General features: G+C 37.7%; 1 protein-coding gene across 3 annotated transcripts in view; it reads left to right on the forward strand.

Moving 5' to 3' along the window:
• LOC132126796 (cadherin-4-like) overlaps positions 1-18,326 on the forward strand; it is a 261,279-nt gene that overhangs the window by 188,406 nt on the left and 54,547 nt on the right. For all 3 annotated transcript variants that reach the window (XM_059538304.1, XM_059538305.1, XM_059538303.1), the window contains one exon: positions 4,210-4,398. In XM_059538304.1, coding sequence (XP_059394287.1) covers positions 4,210-4,398 — 189 coding nt within the window. The remainder of the gene's footprint in view (positions 1-4,209; positions 4,399-18,326) is intronic.

An 18,326-nucleotide genomic window follows, 5' to 3' on the forward strand; every position in this document is an offset into this window, starting at 1 on the left:
GATTAGTGAAAGGTTTTTTATTTTATTTTTTTTGCAGCACTTATTATAAACCAAGAGTATTTCTTTCTTCTCGCCTTTTTAATAATGGAACTTCAGTGAAAATCCAGGTACATTTCCATTTTCTCTTGATAGTCTGGGGTGAAGACGAAAGTAGCAAATGAGTGTTGCCTAACCGGGAATTTGCACATACTGGCATGTAATGGAAAAACTCCAGACAGGGTTGCAAGCAGTGCAATGCGGCCCTATAGAACAATAACCTCCAGATGTCTGCTGCAGAGCTGCAGGCTGACTGATGCCCAAATGGGTTTCTTCTCAGCGGGGAGGGATGGGGAGCCAGCTGGCAGGGCTGGTTCTTCTGGAGCTACGGGAGCTCAGGGCAATCCAGGCAGCCATTTCACACATGCTGACTCCTGAATGCGCCCACACACACACACACACACACACATGAACGCAGGCATACGTAGCAGAACATTCCCTACATCTGCCGTGCGCCATCCCACAACACAACATGCTTGTTCTAGTTTATTCTTTCCTCACTGTCTGTTGTAATGGGTGCAGTGCTTGTTGCCCTACCAAAGGAATAAACCTTTTCATTAGGCATGCTGTTGTAAGTCTGTGCCTTTCATTGGTGCTGCCATGCTATGCTGCATCAGACCAGCCTGGATCTTCCTGTGCTGTTGGCTACACATTCGGAGGAATGCTTCTGCAGCGCCAGTGAGACCTGATTGATAAATCAAGGTCTTTATCACAGCTTCCAATGTCCTGTTTGTCAGCAGGCAACCATTTTTTTTATAGAAATGGAGTGAAAGACAGATCGAGAAGATGAATACCCTGCACTAATGAATCTGTGAAGGGAGAGATTACCTAAATTTATTACTTCAGATTTATGTGCCCTCTAGAAGCTTGTTTTCTACAAGTTCTACAAGTGCACAAAATCACTTTCATAGACTTTTGCATTAAATGTTCCTTCCTGGTGGAATGACCTGCAAAAAAATCAATCCGAGCAGTTGAGTCCTTAGACGTATAAAAAAATGGACTAAAAACTCAACGATTCCATAATTATTTGACCCTCTAAAACTTGCACTCTATATCAAATTATATCCAAAAAAAAAAGAAAAGTTGTACTCTATGCATTTTCTAAAAAAGCAAACAAAAAAACACTAGCTTCTCTATTATTTTTTCTATTCTATCGGTTTTCTTTTTATTGATTATATAATTCTATTAACAAAACAAAAAAATCTTGGTACGTGTATTGCATTAGGCTAACTGAGACTTGTCTTAGCACTTGCATATTGCTCTTTTGTTGATTTTGATTGCTTCCATTGTCATCATTTATACGTCACTTTGGATAAAAGTGGCTGCTAAATGACTAAATGTAAATACTAGGGGTGCACCGAAATTTCGGCCGCCGAAAATTTTCGGCCGAAATGCCATTATCGGTTTCGGGCCGAAATAAAAAAAACAGCCGAAAACGTAAACCGAAAATGAATGTCACCCGCCCCTCCCATCCGTGCACAAGCGTAGGTTTCACTCACGGTCGAGCTGTTATCACGCGTCTGCCTATCAAAGATTAAGCATGTCAAAGGGCTGTCACAATAAAAAAAAGCTTGTCACAAAAGCTGCACAATCCATCGGACCAACCAACACAAGTTTCGAAAACGAAAATAGGGAATCGATTTTAACGGCCTTCTCTCAGAGCGCGCCACTATACGCTCGCAGCGAACACGCGTCACACAGCAACTGCAGGTTCTGACACACACACACAGCCTATTAGTGCATAATATCAATGTAGCCTTCAGTAATGTTTTTCATTGATGTTATGGCAGTCCACATTGCTGACTTGTGCGCGTCTCAAGCGCCCTCTTTACGTTCGCCCTAATGCCTGTTTAGTTGTCGGTGGATTTGCCTATATTTGGCGTTGAAAAACGGATCAACGCCAAATATAGGCAATTTACTAACGATTCAATGAACACTTTGCCTATGTCTCAAAAAAACCAACAGGATTTTTTTTCCACAAAAGTGACAGCCCTATACGAGAGGACACCAAAGTTGCAATACGTAGCATTTGTTCTGCAAAATCTCCAAAATTGTGGATTTTTTTTGCACAATTTTTAAAAAACTATTTTATTTGATGGAACATAAAACTTGAAGAATAATTTTTATTTATATTTATTGTTAAAAATATTTTATGTTTTGTTATGTAACTGTTAATAAAAGTTTGATTATTATATTGTGATTTTTTCAATTCAGATCCATTAAATCCAAGCAATATATATATACGTTTTTAAAAGAAGCCATTTTCGGCTTCAGTTTCGGTTTTCGGCCAAGTGCATCCTAAATTTTCGGTTTCGGCGCAGAATTTTCATTTCGGTGCATCACTAGTAAATACAGTACATAAGAGTTTTTAAATGACATTGTGCCCATATTACCATCTTGGGTGTGCATTATTTTTCAGTAATTCAGTACCCTGTCGTCAATTATTACTTACATCATGGAACCGTTGTTGCCAATAATGGACTTTTTTTAAAAGATGGTTTAATTTTTAAGTTGGCAGTTTAGACACAGGAGCTTCGAATGCTTCTCATAATTTGTCTTTTGTCTGGGAGGATTATTTAGCCCTCATTGCTCAACTTGATTTCGCCTCAATCTCTTTTCCATTCTCCAGCCTCTTCTTTCTCTATTTCACCCTCTTATGCACACTAATTCCACCTGCCGCCCCCAGAAAGGTCTTGTTGCAGCCGCTCTCTGTTGCAGGAGAGCTTCTGTTCCTGTGAGCTTCATGGATGAGCAGAGCTGAGGCGGAAGTGATTTTATCAGTGCCTCACAGCTGCCCTCCTCGCTCATTCATCGGCTCCCTCCCTCAACTACAATCCCTCCATTTTCCGAGCCCCTGCAGTCAGAGCCATCAAGCTGTGAAAAATTAAAACAAAAGAGGGAAAAAATACAATATGTTTGCTCAGATTTGCCTCACATCTGTTCGAGCTCTTCTGCCGACAAACCGTGTTTGTGAGACATTGATAGGCTGACCTGCCTACGCATGCTTGAGTTGGCAACCCCCGCCGGGGGACGCAAGACAGGCGGAGAGAGAGAGATAGAAGACTGGGATTCGGCTCAAAAATGCAGTGCCACAAACGTTGAGGTGTCAGGGGAAGAAACGGCAACACAGGATTACATGAAAAGCTGACAATTCAGATATGAGCGCTAAAGACACTAAATAATCTGCAGGACCCCCCCCACGCACACACACACAATCAACCCCTGTGACAAACGGTGCCTGTTTATTTGCTTCAGCCCTTTTCCTTGGCCTTTGGATGAATCAAGTAAGGGTCAGCGGCAGCTCTAGTTTTTCTTGTCTAAATTATTGATGTGGTATTTCATCAATCTTTTTCATTGGGCACCCATGAGGAAATGTCATGGTATGCGTCACTGTGGTATTGCTGTGTTATAAGGGCTGGTTTACAGAGGCCTTGACGTGATTTGTCATTTTGATTGGTCGTTTTAGCAGAAACCCCACAGCTATGTTTACGATCTCGACTCAGGGCTCAGGTGTGCACGTCCTGCTCCACGACTATTTTGTACCATTGCCTCACAAATAATGAGTGATTAAAAGTATGTGCTCCTAGGGGTGTTTGTCTGTTCAGCCTGGTTGTTGTATGCATCTGATTGCTCTTTTATAACTCTGGAGACTTAAGAGTTTTCACTTTATTTAACTCTGTTTCAATGTTTCAAAGTGTTAATTTGAACGGTTTTGTAGTCTTATTGTATTGTAGTCTTTAATTTCGGGGGCGGAGGGTTAAGTGGGGGGGGGTCATTTAATTCATTCATTTTAGTCAGTTTGAATAAAAAAACAATTAATTAACTCGAACCCAACTTACCTAAACCAGCTTTATTAATTATAATTATTATTTGTTTTTTTTTGTTTTTTTTGTTAATCGAAATAAAAATGTTAGATAAAAAAAACTGGTAGTATTAAAATAAAACTTTATATAAGTATAGTTTATTATATATTATATCTTTTGTATATTTTAGTTTCTCATTTCTCCCAATTTAATTTGCTGTTTGAAAATAAGTCATTTCTGATTTTCTTTTTGAATCATCATGTACTTATTTATAGCATTATATTTAATTCTTTATAGTTGCTTTTTAATATGCTGTCTTTGTGAATGTCAAGATCTGCTTCATATGAAGTGTGCGTATATGTTTCCACAGTTTGCTGGGGATGGTATTTATGGCGGATCCTCCCACAACCACTATCAAAATCCCAGGCTCATTATGTTTCCACGACAACACCAGCGAGGCTCGTCCAATGGGCTTCGGCGACAGAAGCGAGACTGGGTCATTCCACCAATCAACGTGCCTGAAAACTCCAGAGGACCCTTCCCTCAAGTTCTCGTCAGGGTCAGTAATGGCTACAGTTCACAGCTAACTTATAAAAAGCCTGAAAGGTTTATTTTTATTAAAGGCACAAGACATCTCCATTGCTTTAACTTAATAATCATACAAAATATTTTTACACATGCCACTTGGTTGTTAGTAAAACAGATATAACTTTCAGCCATGAATGAAAAGACTCAAGATCTTGGCAAGCTTTGTCTCTGAGAACAGACAGTTCCACAACTGAAGTTTCACTGTGTCCCTTCGAGACATAAAAGAACAAGTCTCTCTCAAGTCTCCACACAGAAGCTTTTACCAAGGCCTCGCACTTCTGAAAGACAGAGCTTTCCTCGCCACGTCTCTTAAACCGCAGAGAAACCTAAGAGGTTAAAAAGCAGTATCACAGGTGAACATTTTCAAGAGCTTTCTTTCAGACAGCTCTTCTGCGTCTGCCGCTGAGAGCCCTTCTAAGGTAAGAAGAGGACTTGTGCTCCCTCTCTGAGTCAAGGGTTGATGAGGAGGGGGCTCAGAGATAGATTGGCACAGGGTATCAACATCTCTCATCCATCTAATGCTTCTACAAAGCCTCTGCTTAACTTTCTTCAGAATGAGATGAGGAATGAGGCTTTGAGGGATCTTTTCTATCATATCTACAGGGTTCACTGCTAGGTTAAATGTAAGGCATAACGTACAGTCAGGGTCCTGACCAACCCTGCTTTCACCGAAAACCAAGAAAATAATGCAAATTCAGTTCTTTACACTTTGAGAAATTAATACAGCTTTTTAGACAAATAAACTTAAAAAAAAAATCTAAAAGTCTTAAAGTTTGAAGGTTTATGGGCCATAGATTTTTTTAGATAATTTGGCCATTTAATGCCATTATTGACCAATGAAAATTCAAAACCAATCAGAAAGTATTTTAGAAAGCAGTGTATAAGAAGGGAAATTATGTGATTGAGGACCATAATGGAAGACTCTAACATAGTTGGTATGGCAGAAGGTACTTCAAATGTTAAAGAGGATGTGTTCTCATAAAGAGTTTTTATAGAAACCTGCACTAAAAAGTTTACAGTACTTTGAGGTGTGTTATCCATGCTTGAGCTTTTCTGGGGTTCTACAAGCTTAAGTTTGTGTTATCTGTCGTTCAGACTCCAGCCTGGCCTTAGCATTCTGTGGACTGTCCTCATAAACTCCCTCACGGCCACTTGTACCTCAGATTACACCCATGGATTACTACAATCTCTTCCCACCAATGCGCACGCAGACGCATGGACATCACTTTAAACCACACATATGGAAAGATTAGAAAACCTGTAAAAAAAGCATGGAATCCGTTTGAGGGGAGTTTTGATAACCCTTCTCACCTCTAGCCTTAAATGTTTGGCTTTAGAGACCAGGGTCTGTGGGTGTGTGGAGCTGACATGTTATGCTTGTTGGCTATTTTCAGGCAATAAAAGATTACCTGCTGCAGCCAATGCTAGGCAAATCCACACTATGCAAAAGGAGATTATTCTGTACTGAAATAATTATAAAAAAATAAAAAAGGTTTCTTTTCAGGTCTCTGGATTTTACTTTACATAGAGAATTCGTAATTTTGAGGCTTACATTTCGTGTCAAAAAACCCATCCTTTATGCATTTCTGAACAGTTTCTATAATGTAGAAGAAGTCTTGTAGTACCAAGGACATGATGTAACACACAGAACCTTGAATTACATCTATACATTTGCATGCCATTTTTAAATTTTGAAATATACATCTGAGCACATTTCGCTCAGCGAGAGCCTAGCCTGACCCATTTTTTTAGCTCCTAAAATTTCTGCTTATTTCTCACTGAATTAATCAATACACTTTTGAATCTCATAGGTGTAATTATACAACCAGCAACTTGTGTTATTAAGATTAAAGGGATACTTCACCCAAAAATTTTAATTTGATGTTTATCTGCTTACCCCCAGGGCATCCAAAATGTAGGTGACTTTGTTTCTTCAGTAGAACACAAACTGAGATTTTTAACTCAAACCGTTGCAGTCTGTCAGTCATATAATGGAAGTAAATGGGAATCACGGCTTTGAGAGTAAAAAAAAAACATACGCAAACTAAACCAAATTAAACCCTGTGGCTTGTGATGATACATTGATGTGTAAAGACACAAAACGATCAGTCTGTGCAAGAACCTGAACAGTATTCAAATTCTCATTCTTGAGACAATCTATTTATTAAAAGTAAAAAAAAAAAAATATATATATATATATATATTCTTGCAGGGATTAAGAATCTCTGCTCTAGTGTCTAATTACCTCTATCACACAGTTGTCACTTTCTCTGCCTATTGTCTAGAGACGCATAGCACCGAAGGACAAGAATGAGTTTCATTGACATGAATAAAAGCAAAGCAGCATTTATTCTTGTTTACATTTTCTACATCCCCAATTACCTACGAAATTCGAATTCCAATAAACAATACATCCCCCCAACACACGCACACAAAATGAAAGCAGTGAATTCTTAATTTACTGACTAGCTCGAATCAATTTCCATTCTCCCATATTGGTCCATTAGCTCCAAGGGGAGATAGGGAAGCTCAGTGCACCTGGCCAGCTCTAGTATTCACATTCTCTGTGTCCTATTATTTGGTGAGCAGAGCTGGGGCTTTGACGTCGCATGGATGATTTAGAAAACGAACTGCAAAGGGGTATGTGCGCTAATGCTGCTAATGGCTGCTTCTGCCTGACAATGGTGCTCGATGATACCTGGACCTGAGCTCGGAGAAAAGAAATAGAGAGGGATGTTTTGCAACATAAAGCTTAGCCATGTTTGCAACATCATGCTAACCTGCTTATTTTTCAACATGTGTGTGTGTCCATCACATTTTTTGAAATATTTCTTACATGCTATTCAGGTGTGTAACGACGTGAGAGTGTAGAACGGATGACATAATTTTTATTTCGGAGGAAAGTGTTCCCTTAAGCACAGGCTGGGAGAACAAAGACTTGGCCAAAATGTTTATGCAATTTTGTCATATATGCAATCTAAACAGGTTTGCAGCAAACTCCTTGGGCTTACCAATGAAAGACAGAAGTTTAGTTATTCTGTTTTGACGGGAGTCAAGATATCTGAGGGCGACCCACACAAAGGAGACATCAAGCTCTAATCTAAGCGGCTTGCTATGTGATTACATGTCTCTACCTCAAGCAAAAAATCCAGTGTGGTAGAAGCATAATTAGATCTCATGGAATGCTTGACTAAAACTGGCAGTCATACATAGCCTATAGCATTACAGCTAGTGTAAGTGTCCTGGTGGGGCGCTTCTATTACCGCCTAACTTAATCAGAGGCAGTAAAAGCATGGGTCAGAGGGTAACATATTCACTTGAGTGGAGAGTTTGAATGATCGTTATTTCTCACGCTGGCCTTGAATAACTGCGGTTAAATAAGCAAGACGTATAGTAGGCTACTTGTCATGTGAAACTTTGCACAAGTGTTAGAAAGTTCACTCACTGAGTACCGAACTTCCTTGAATGTGGGCCCACACGATTTCGGCTTCAAGAACCTGCGCTAAATGGCTTGATGCAGTGGCCTGCTTGCGTATGTGAGCATTTGTGTGTGGGTGTGCGTAATATTAATTTTAAGAGTATAATATTGTAATGTGAATGTTGATCGTTTCTGTTACGCTAAGAAGGTATTGTGTGGTAATTTATCCTGTGAGAAAATTGCACTACCGAATGCTTGTCACTGACCTCCCTCATGTTTCTACTGCCCACACAATCCTCATATTTGTATGCAATATGTTTCATGTTGGAGGCTTATGTTCTTTACATATGTGGACATTTGTGTCTTTAACAGAAGCATATTTATCACTGGCACTTGTATTATACTGTATGCACTGCCATATGTATTATATAGTAGTGTATGCATTCAGTACCTCAGTGACCCGAATTCATTTACCAAAATGATTAGTGTAACTAGGGATGCATCGATCCGATACTCAGGATCAGTATCGGCTCCGATACTGGCTTTTTCTGCGGATGGGGTAGCGGTCAGACGAGACCGATCCAAATCCGATATTGTCTATCATATATTATAAATGTATATACTTAATAATGTATTTTACAACAATACAAAGAGCAATGTGTAACATTTTACCAGATTTTAGACATATTCACTTTTATTTGTAAATAAAATATTTCACTAGATTTAACAAAACTATTGTGCACCCTTGTTTTTCTTTTGCTGCTGAACTATCCACACTATTATTTTTGTCATAGATTGTGATTATATATTTTTTTCATTTGTTATTTTTCATTCAAATGAAGTTGTCTATATGTAGTAGATGGTATCGTTGCATCCCTAAGTGTAACACAGATCACACTACATGGAGTGCTGTATCCTGTAATGAATTGTACTAGACTTGACCTTTTCCAGTATGATGGATGAACCCGGAAATAATAGGTGCTGACTTATTTAATCAGAATTCCAAATAATGACTTTGTACAAAACTGGATAAATTGCAAAATAATCATGTTTATTTTTTTCATTGATGTACATCACGTATTGTGTGTATTTAACCATATACACTCATTTTAAAAGTTTGCTAATATTTGCTATGACTTCTTGATGTTTTTGAAAGATGTTGACCAAGGGTTGCATTTATTTGATTTAAACAGTAAAATATTGTGAAATATTATTATATTTATATATTTTTTAAATAAATAATATTATTTATAATATTGAAGTATTATATTATATTTAATATTTTATTTAAAATAACTATATATTCAAATGTAACTTATTCCTCTGATGGCAAAGCAACATTTTCAGCATAATTACGTCAGTCTTTAGTTTCACATGATTAAAATTCATTCTAATATGCTGAGTGCTACTTAATTAACATTTCTTGTTATTATCAATTTTGAAAAAAAGTTGTACTGCTTAATATTTTTGTTCAGAAACTTTTGCAAATGGAAAGTTCAACATTTATTTTATTTGAAATCGAAGTTTCTTGTAACATTGTAAATGTTTTTACTGTCACTTTTGATCAATTAAATGCATCCTTGCTGGATTAAAAAAAAATGGTTCTGACACAAAACTTTTTAAATGGTAGTATACACTTCATAGTAGTATGTCATTCCCAACATTATGGAGGGTTTGTTGTGAAAACATTATTTTTATTTTGTGGCTCAAAAAACTATAAATTTCACCCAAGAGATTCTAAAAGCCATTTGGAGGCTTATAATGCTAAACCAACACCCCATTAACCAGTGGCATCATTATGCATTGATTCGCTCCATCCCCCTTATCAAATCCCTCTCTCATCTGCATCTTTGGCTCCTTCTTTATTCTCTATCCCTCCCTGCTTCGCCAGCGCGCTTGACATTTCTCCCCGCATCCATTCTTCATGCTATATGTGCGTGTGTTTATGAGAGCATGGAGTGGAGAGAAAGAGACAGAGTGAAAAGATGGGCGAGGTGGATAGCTGCAGATTGCACGGTAGAAAAAGTGCAGAAGCAGCACAACACCATCGCCTCTTCTCCTGCAGTTGTGTAGAGGTTGTCTAATTACCCGGCCCCCCTTTTTACGCCGCTGGCCCACCTCTTAGCTTGTACCCTGGGATTTGTCCATTGTGCTTTTCAATAGACACAGCGTGATTGGACTGAAAGCAGTCATTAGCCTGTGCCACTGTCTCTGGGGTCCTTGTGCATTTATAGAGGGAGAGAAAAAGAGAGTCTCATGCCTAGAAGAATACAGTTGGACTCTACTAGGGAATACATAAAGGCTCTATTTGTACTGTTCGCCCATTGTGCTGACTTTGGGAAATTTACGTCTTTGTTGATATGTGGAAAAACTCCCATAATTCCATGAGTATTCAGCAGCCAGCTATTTTAATTGCAAAGCTAATGCAGTAATTGCATTTGTGATTCAATTCTTTGCACCCATTAATATAAATTTTCTTCCTAATTATCTCATTTCAACACCATTCTGTTCCCCTCTTTGCAGTTGGGAAAAGGTTTTGGTGGAGCGTATGTAAATACGGTTAATGCCATTTCAGTTTGTAGAGTTCCATTCAAAAGCTGTGATGCACGACTTCATGACTGTCCTATTGCTTTCTCAGCATTAATAAGCCTTTAAGGCACATGCTGTGTGCACTTAAGTCACACTTAAACATTTATTAATTCCATTGTGTTACAAAATGTCAAACCAATTGGCAATTTGTTGCTGTTGTTACTGAACCGGTTTTTATTAATTTTTTTTATTTTTTTATTTTACATTTAACCAACTAGTGTGAAGGCCATTTTGCAGATCTATGAATTGCTAGCAGACCACTCATCTCATACTTTGTTTTAATGGGAAGTCGTGGCCTAATGGTTAGAGAGTCGGACTCCCAATCGAAAGGTTGTGAGTTCGAGTCCCGGGCCGGCAGGAATTGTGGGTGGGGGGAGTGCATGTACAGTTCTCTCTCCACCTTCAATACCACGACTTAGGTGCCCTTGAGCAAGGCATCGAACCCCCAACTGCTCCCCGGGCGCTGCAGCATAAATGGCTGCCCACTGCTCCGGGTGTGTGCTCACAGTGTGTGTGTGTGTGTGTGTATTCACTGCTCTGTGTGTGTGCATTTCGGATGGGTTAAATGCAGAGCACAAATTCTGAGTATGGGTCACCATACTTGGCTGAATGTCACTTCACTTTCACTTTTCTCACTTTATTTATTATTTATTAATAAATACATTTTGTAATGTATTTACAAAACATTATATAAAAAAATAACAAATACAGGTATATACAAAAACCTTTTATTTACTATATATATATATATATATATATATAAACCTAACACCTATTTTTTTATGGAGTGCTTGACTGCTTGACATTTTGTTAATTTGCACAAAGACAAAATTCACACATTTGTAAGTGCGATTAAGTGTCAAAATACTTTTGGGGCTGCTTTATGTTTTGCATACATGTGTATGAGATAATTAGACAAAACAGCTGTAACATGTTTGGATTAAATGATTTTTTTTTTATTATTGTTTGCTTTCTTTAAAATGGGAAACATGTAACCTCACAAAAGCAACAGGCTTCCACTGTTTTTTTTCCCCAGTCGTCTGACGTTATTATTTTTTTATTTGTCTACATCATGCGGTTATTGGCACATTCCACTCTTCATCTCCTGTTCATCTTCCTCTGAGAATGCAGTGGTGAATTCATGCAATTTGATTTGGGCTGTATCTGTGCAGATGGCTGTCTCTCTTCATCCTTCTCCATTCCTCTCGTCTTTTCACTCAGATGGTTATTTTCTCTTCTGCACTGTCGCTCCCCTCTCCCTTTCTTTCTCTCTCTATGTCTCAAAATAAGAACAACTTTCAGGGGAGACAGAGAAATCGATCACGTTGACAAAAGATCTGCATGACTGCAGCCCTGGCGATGTGGCTCATCTTTCAGTCTTTCTCTTTATTCTCCTGGTGATAAACTCCTGATATCGCCCAGCTCTATGATTATGTCCTGTATTCAGTTCGAGCAGCTTCTCTAGTGAGTGTAATCAGAATAACTTTTCCATTTCTGTCCTTACAAATTCTGTACCTACCTTCATTTTACATTTAATTGTGTCAGGGTTTTTTTCCCCCCTTACCTGCAGCACATGGAATGTGGATACTTCTCTTCGAATTACACTCTGTATATCTCGAAGTCACAAGAGGTTACAATTACAAAACTAGCCTTTATGGGTACACACAGCACTGTTGGAATTAAAGCCGGGCCATTAATCTCACTACAGGACCTGAGGAATTACAGAAAAATGAGACGAAGCATTCAAGAGTCAAATAAGACATGTTCCTGTATGTTGGAATAGAGCTGGTTTAAATTTCGAATATCAGTCTAGCTGAATCACCCCCTCATGTTCCATTGCCGCCTCATTTATATAGATGGAATTCCTCTTCATGCTATCTATACCCAGACAGAGAAAGGAAGAAGCAGGGATAAAAAAGAAAGAAATAGGGAAGAACAAAATCCATATTTCAAACTCCAGCTACTCCATATTCCTTTCCTATTCAGGTTAGGATCCATATTAAAGTAGCCTGTGTGGAACAGACAGTTTCATCTGTTTCTAATGGGATTTAAGAGCAAGAGTATTTGACTGACTCCAGCTTTCACTTGAGAAATATTAAACCTGAGCATCCGGAACTCAATCTTAAAGATGTCATTCATGACTTCTTTTTTTCATTCTTTTTTTCATGACTTCATATAAGTCATAAGCAGGCTGAATCGGTGTGCACAGAACTCTGAAGATTGTCATATAATTGCAGTGACTGCCATTAACAAACCTTGCATTGCATATTTGTTTATTCATTTATTTGGCTAATTCAATTATGCTTATAGCTGTAGTAATGTACACTATACAACAGGGACAGTACACTAAAAAGTAACTTGTAGGGTGCATATTAGTATTAGGATAAAATTATTAAGATACTTGTAAGTACTGATAATCAAGTACATATTAGTATTTAAAGGGATACCAAAATTAATTTTGACATTAATTAATACCCCCATGTTGTTCCAAACAGGTTAAAGCCTATTCTGACGATGCTTTTCATACTTTTCTGGACCTTGACAGTGTATTTTACTTTGCAGTCTATGGGACAGTCACAAGCCTCCCGGTTTTCATCCAAAATGTCTTAAATTGTGTTCTGAAGACAAAGCTTTTAAATGTTTTGAACAACATGAGGGTAAGTGATTAATGTCAAATTTTTCATTTTTGGTCGGAGTATACCTTTAAGGTACAAATATACATATAAATAATTTGACCTTAGGGTACATATTAGTACCTTAAGTGTACATTTTAGTGGTTATTCGTATTTAGTATGTACTAATATAATTTTAGTACTTTAGTAATATATTAAGGTTCGCATTGTGCCTAATTTATACGGTACATTAGTACTTCAGATGCTAATTTGCAAGTACATGTCTACCTTATGACCTTAAGGATATTTGTTATTACCTAAATTGTGCATCTTAGTCCTTAATGTACTAATATGCAAATACATATGCATATTAGTACTGTACCCTAAGGTAGCTACAGTAAGTACAGTACATGCAGTATTAGTACACAATGGGTGGTATAAGTGTTATCTTAGTATTGTAGCACTAATTAGGGCTTCCTATACAAACATGTACATACTCATGTTAGTACCTTAAAAGTGTACATTTTATTCCTTAAGGTACTTACATACGCCCTTTAGGAGGAGATACAATATAAAAGTGAAAAAAAAAACATTAGGAAAATGCTATATATATATATATATATATATATATATATATATATATATATAGCATTTTCTTAATGTTTTTTTTTTTCACTTTTATATTGTATCTCCTTTAGTTCCTAATGTTACCTGATCAAATGAAACAACGGTCTTCTTTTTCTCTAGTCTGCTGCCAGCTTGATCAGCTCATCTCCACATTTGAATTTGTCCATCATTGAGAGAGAACCTTCATTAATCATGACAGGGCTTTGAGGAGATACACCATCCAGGATCAAAACGAGACAGAATGCCTTAAGAACAGTAAGGCAGTTTTTGGGGTTATCACCTTGATATTAAACATAAGAAACTATGTTATGATTCTGAGAGTTATCAAACTGACAGAAGTAGACTGCTGTCAAATTTACGGAGGGAAGAAGCGTTTGATAGACACTTTTGAAAGCGTTCTACTGTAGGGTAATTTGTTTCAATCTGCCAGGTTTTGGTCACATTCCTACGATGTAGAGAGGTTTATTGTTTATTGCTTTGAACCTTGGCATTAAAGGATGTGACTAATCTTCTAAATGCGCACGACTATTTCCTAAAGCGTCTTGAATGGTCTGCCAAAGCAATAAGTTTCAACCGTTCCTCTAAAAAAAATTTAAGCCACTCTTCCTTTTCTCAATAAATCCTATACTTTGGCTTCTCACATTTTCTTTTTTGGTGCATTGCTCATCCTTTAGCATGCTGGCAGGAAGATGATTCATCCTGGTGAATTGTATCCATCTGTCTTTGGACAGAAGACAATGAAACTAAACAGCAGCCCTGGTCTCCATATAGTCGGATAAGAGCTTGTATGCTGAATTATTGAGTGTGATAGGTCTAGCACAATATGTAATCAGAAACCCTTCATAGAGACACATGTGCACCCACAAATGTTACACAAGTGCCACCGCAAATGAAACCCAAACATCAGGTGCATGGCAGACAATAAGCAGCACTAAAGGACACAAAAAGACAAATTCGACCGGCTTGACTGCAGTGAGAATACCTGACCACAATGCTTTACTTATCAAAACAGCTTGTAGGAAGCTCGACGTTGCCTGTAGGTCGGAGAACAGATACACTCATCAGACTGCACACGTTGACCAGCTCATCAACCACCTCACACAGCTCTTGACTCTCATAGCCTGCTTGAATGCCTCGGGTTCTCATAGTAAGAGCAGACAGTGCCAATAAGAAGTCATAAAATGAGAGTGCAATACTATAAAATCAAGAGAAAAAAAAAGACATTACTGATGGGTAGGAAATAAGAGTGGGCCATCAAGACACTTTAGTTGAATCCAGAGAGGCCTATAGAAAAGAAACTTTCTTTTTGGGCTTCAGTCACGCATTTCAGTGAGCTCCAAGAGTTTTTTTTTTTTTAAATCTGATTTGATTTATTGTGTTTTATTTTCTCTCTCTCAATTTGAGTTTTCATACTTTGCTGGTCGCACATGTGAATAACTTCAAATAACTTGAAATTAATAGTACATTTGTTATTCTAACTTTGTCTGTTTCATTATGCTGAATCCCAAAATGAAAAACGGCAATGCAGAGAAAAGCTAATGAAGGATTCAGTCTCTGATGTAAAAGAGCATTACGCTGTATTTTGAACGTTCTCTGCATCTAAAGTGGTTCCTGTAGCTCAACTGATATGCCGCTTGCAACCCTGCAGTAATGGTTCGATTCTCAGGGATCATACACTGATTCAAATACACCTTAAATGCACTGTTCACTTTGAGTCTGCCATTTGTTAAGGTTAACATTGTTCAAATCAGTTTTTGTACTAAGCTCATTTAAGGTAGTTAGATAAAAGCATGCTAGTCTTTTAAAAAAGTTTTTATGCTAAAGGCTACTAACAAAAAGTAACTACAGCTTCATTTAAATATTTGGCTGTTCAACATTATAATTTAAGCAGAGGCATATTTTGGTGCACATTGAGGGGTTGAATTCATTATAGGGTTCCTACAACTTTTGACCATGACTTTTCTACTGGATGAGGGTTTTTACAAATCACTTTTATATCAGTTGCACGTACAAAGACCAATTTCTGCTCTAGTCTAGTCTGTATGAAATATTTTAGAGAATACTGAAACTAGTAAAACTGATATTCGTTGTTGAAGTTTCCTTGACTTTTCCATGACTTTTTCAGATTTCAATTTCAGTAACTTTTCACCGCTCTATGTGAATTTTTCCAGGATGGCGTTTTTGTGCTCTGTGAAAATGTGAACAATTACACTAGAAAGGTCCAGTTCTTGCTGTTAACTACAACTTTTGCCTCAATAAACTTCTATTTACTGCTTATTAATAGTTAGTAATGTAGTTGCTAAGTTTTGTTATTGGGTAAGATTAAGGATGTATCAAATGGTAATTCAAAATATGTGCTTTATAGGTACTCATAAACAACAATTAAGCAAATAATATGCATACTAGTAAGCAAGTAGTCAATAGTGAGAATTGGTCCCTATACTAAAGTGTTACCGTAAAAATACAATACACCTAATTTATGTTTATTGTGAGAACAGAAGACTTACACTTAAACCCTTAAAATGTTATTCCTCTATAACTGTTTTTTAACGCAACTAGTTGTAAAAAAAAAATAATAATAATCATGTTGTTTCTGTGTGACAATATAACAGTTTGTTGGCAAGAGTATTGTGTTAATGGGGAAAAATGCACTATTTAAAAAAACCACTGTCAGACTACTGCAGAAAGTTAATAGTGTCACTACTTCTAAAGAATTACTCCATGGCACTTGTGCTAATCCCTCGCCTGACTCCATTTGCTCTTTTGTAAGGGACTCTGATACAACCTCTCCCAGGACGGTAAAGTTCACCAGAAAACGGCAGAAGTCACTCTGAACCTGCCCTAGAAACGTTGCATTTATCTCCAACATGCTGTCTGCAGAAAGAGCACGTTCCTCACGTGCTAGCCATCTTCCCCAATTCACCCCGCACTCGCTGTAATTCTACAACTAACGAGTGGGAGGAAGATTTCAGAAATTGCTTTTTGTCATTAGGACTGAATTCAGATGACTCAATCAAGCCCAGGGGACTTAACGAGGGCACGATCATCATTTATTCAATTTAGTATTATAAAGAACATTCATTAAACAGGGAGTTTGGGGGGCCAGGGTTTCAAACGTGACAAATCCTTCCAGGGTGCCTACGGGAGGAATTTTAAAGAGACTTTTAAATGTACAAGGGACCTTACCTCCTTCCCTCTGGGATATTTAAGGGGATGTGTCATCGGGTTGGCTCGAGCAGCGAATGTCTGAATCAGGAATCAGGAATGGTAGATATTCTAGGTGTGTGTTCATGGTGCACCACGGCTGCTGAATTATTGAGCAGAAAAACTCTCTTTGATCCATGCTATGTAGCCCACATACCAATCTCTTACCTGTCAACCTCCCAGAACGCCATCCATTCTTCAAATGTTTGCAAGGAGGATGCTGCGATATGTTATTTTCCTACCACAAGAAATTTCCAATCCCTTTCGGACTCTAAATTGATATGTAGCTGCCATGTTTTTAGCCAAATACAAAGAACTATTTCTGGGATTTCAGATTTGATTGCCAGTTCATGCAAGAAAGTAATAAGATAAAAAAATATAAAAAAATTCCCGAACTTTGATTCCTTGCTTTTTGTCTATTCAAAAAAACCTTGATATTAAATGCAGGCTCGAGCTGTACTGAAAGCTACCAGGAATATGTTTTATTACCAAATCAATATACAGAGTTTCAATGTCCTGAGCAGCGTATCTCTTAGATGTTTTAAGCAGTCGATTAAATAGAAAGAGAACTTTACCAAAGCATAGAGAGGGGGAGAGCGAGGTTCAGATATTGCACCGAAAGGTCATGTGTGGGAGTTCAGTGTCTGAGTGAAATGAAGAGAAAGCCATCATGCTCAGTCTGCGGAATACGTTATGCAAAAAAGGACTGTAGCACGCTCACCAGTCATTTCACTTTCACGCATGGTTTCCAGACCCACAGCTCACGAAATGGGTAGGCGGGGTGTGGGGTTTATATCCCGTGACTCAAACGCGTCAGGGTTTACATTTGATTGCTTCAGCACAAAATCCCCTCACGTCAAATGTATTGCACTTCGCAAAGCCCAGTGACACACAGAAACATGGTCATAATTTCAAATCTGGTGATATTTCATGAAGTGTTGCTTCATTTGAAAGTGGAGATAGTTACGTGGGTGCATAAACACATCTCCTGAAAGATATCTCCACTCTGCTTCCATTACTTTCAGTCGTATTCCTGTATACCGAGAAGCCAGTGCACTAAAATTTGTAAGGGTGGGAATTAAATCGTGAAGCCGGAGGTGTAAACAAAAAATAAAACAATAATACAAAAATAAACAGACCCCAATAAAGAGAGAGCACTTTGCAATGCAGAAATGCATTTCTACATCTATGTGTTCAGTACTTATTTCTTCTTGGGCTGTCAGTTGATGCACATATATATTGCAGTTTTAGAAAGTGCATTTAACAAGATTATATTTAATTTTACATATAATTTTTTTAAGTATTATTATAACCTTTATTTTACCAGGAGAGAAGCACATTGAGATTAATAATCTCTTTTACAAAAGTGTCCTGGCTAAGACTGACAGACACAGAACGTTTGAGTTTAACAAATAACATCCAACAATACAGACACATATAAACACACAA

This window comes from Carassius carassius, chromosome 44, assembly GCF_963082965.1.
Source record: "Carassius carassius chromosome 44, fCarCar2.1, whole genome shotgun sequence".
Lineage (NCBI taxonomy): Eukaryota > Metazoa > Chordata > Actinopteri > Cypriniformes > Cyprinidae > Carassius > Carassius carassius.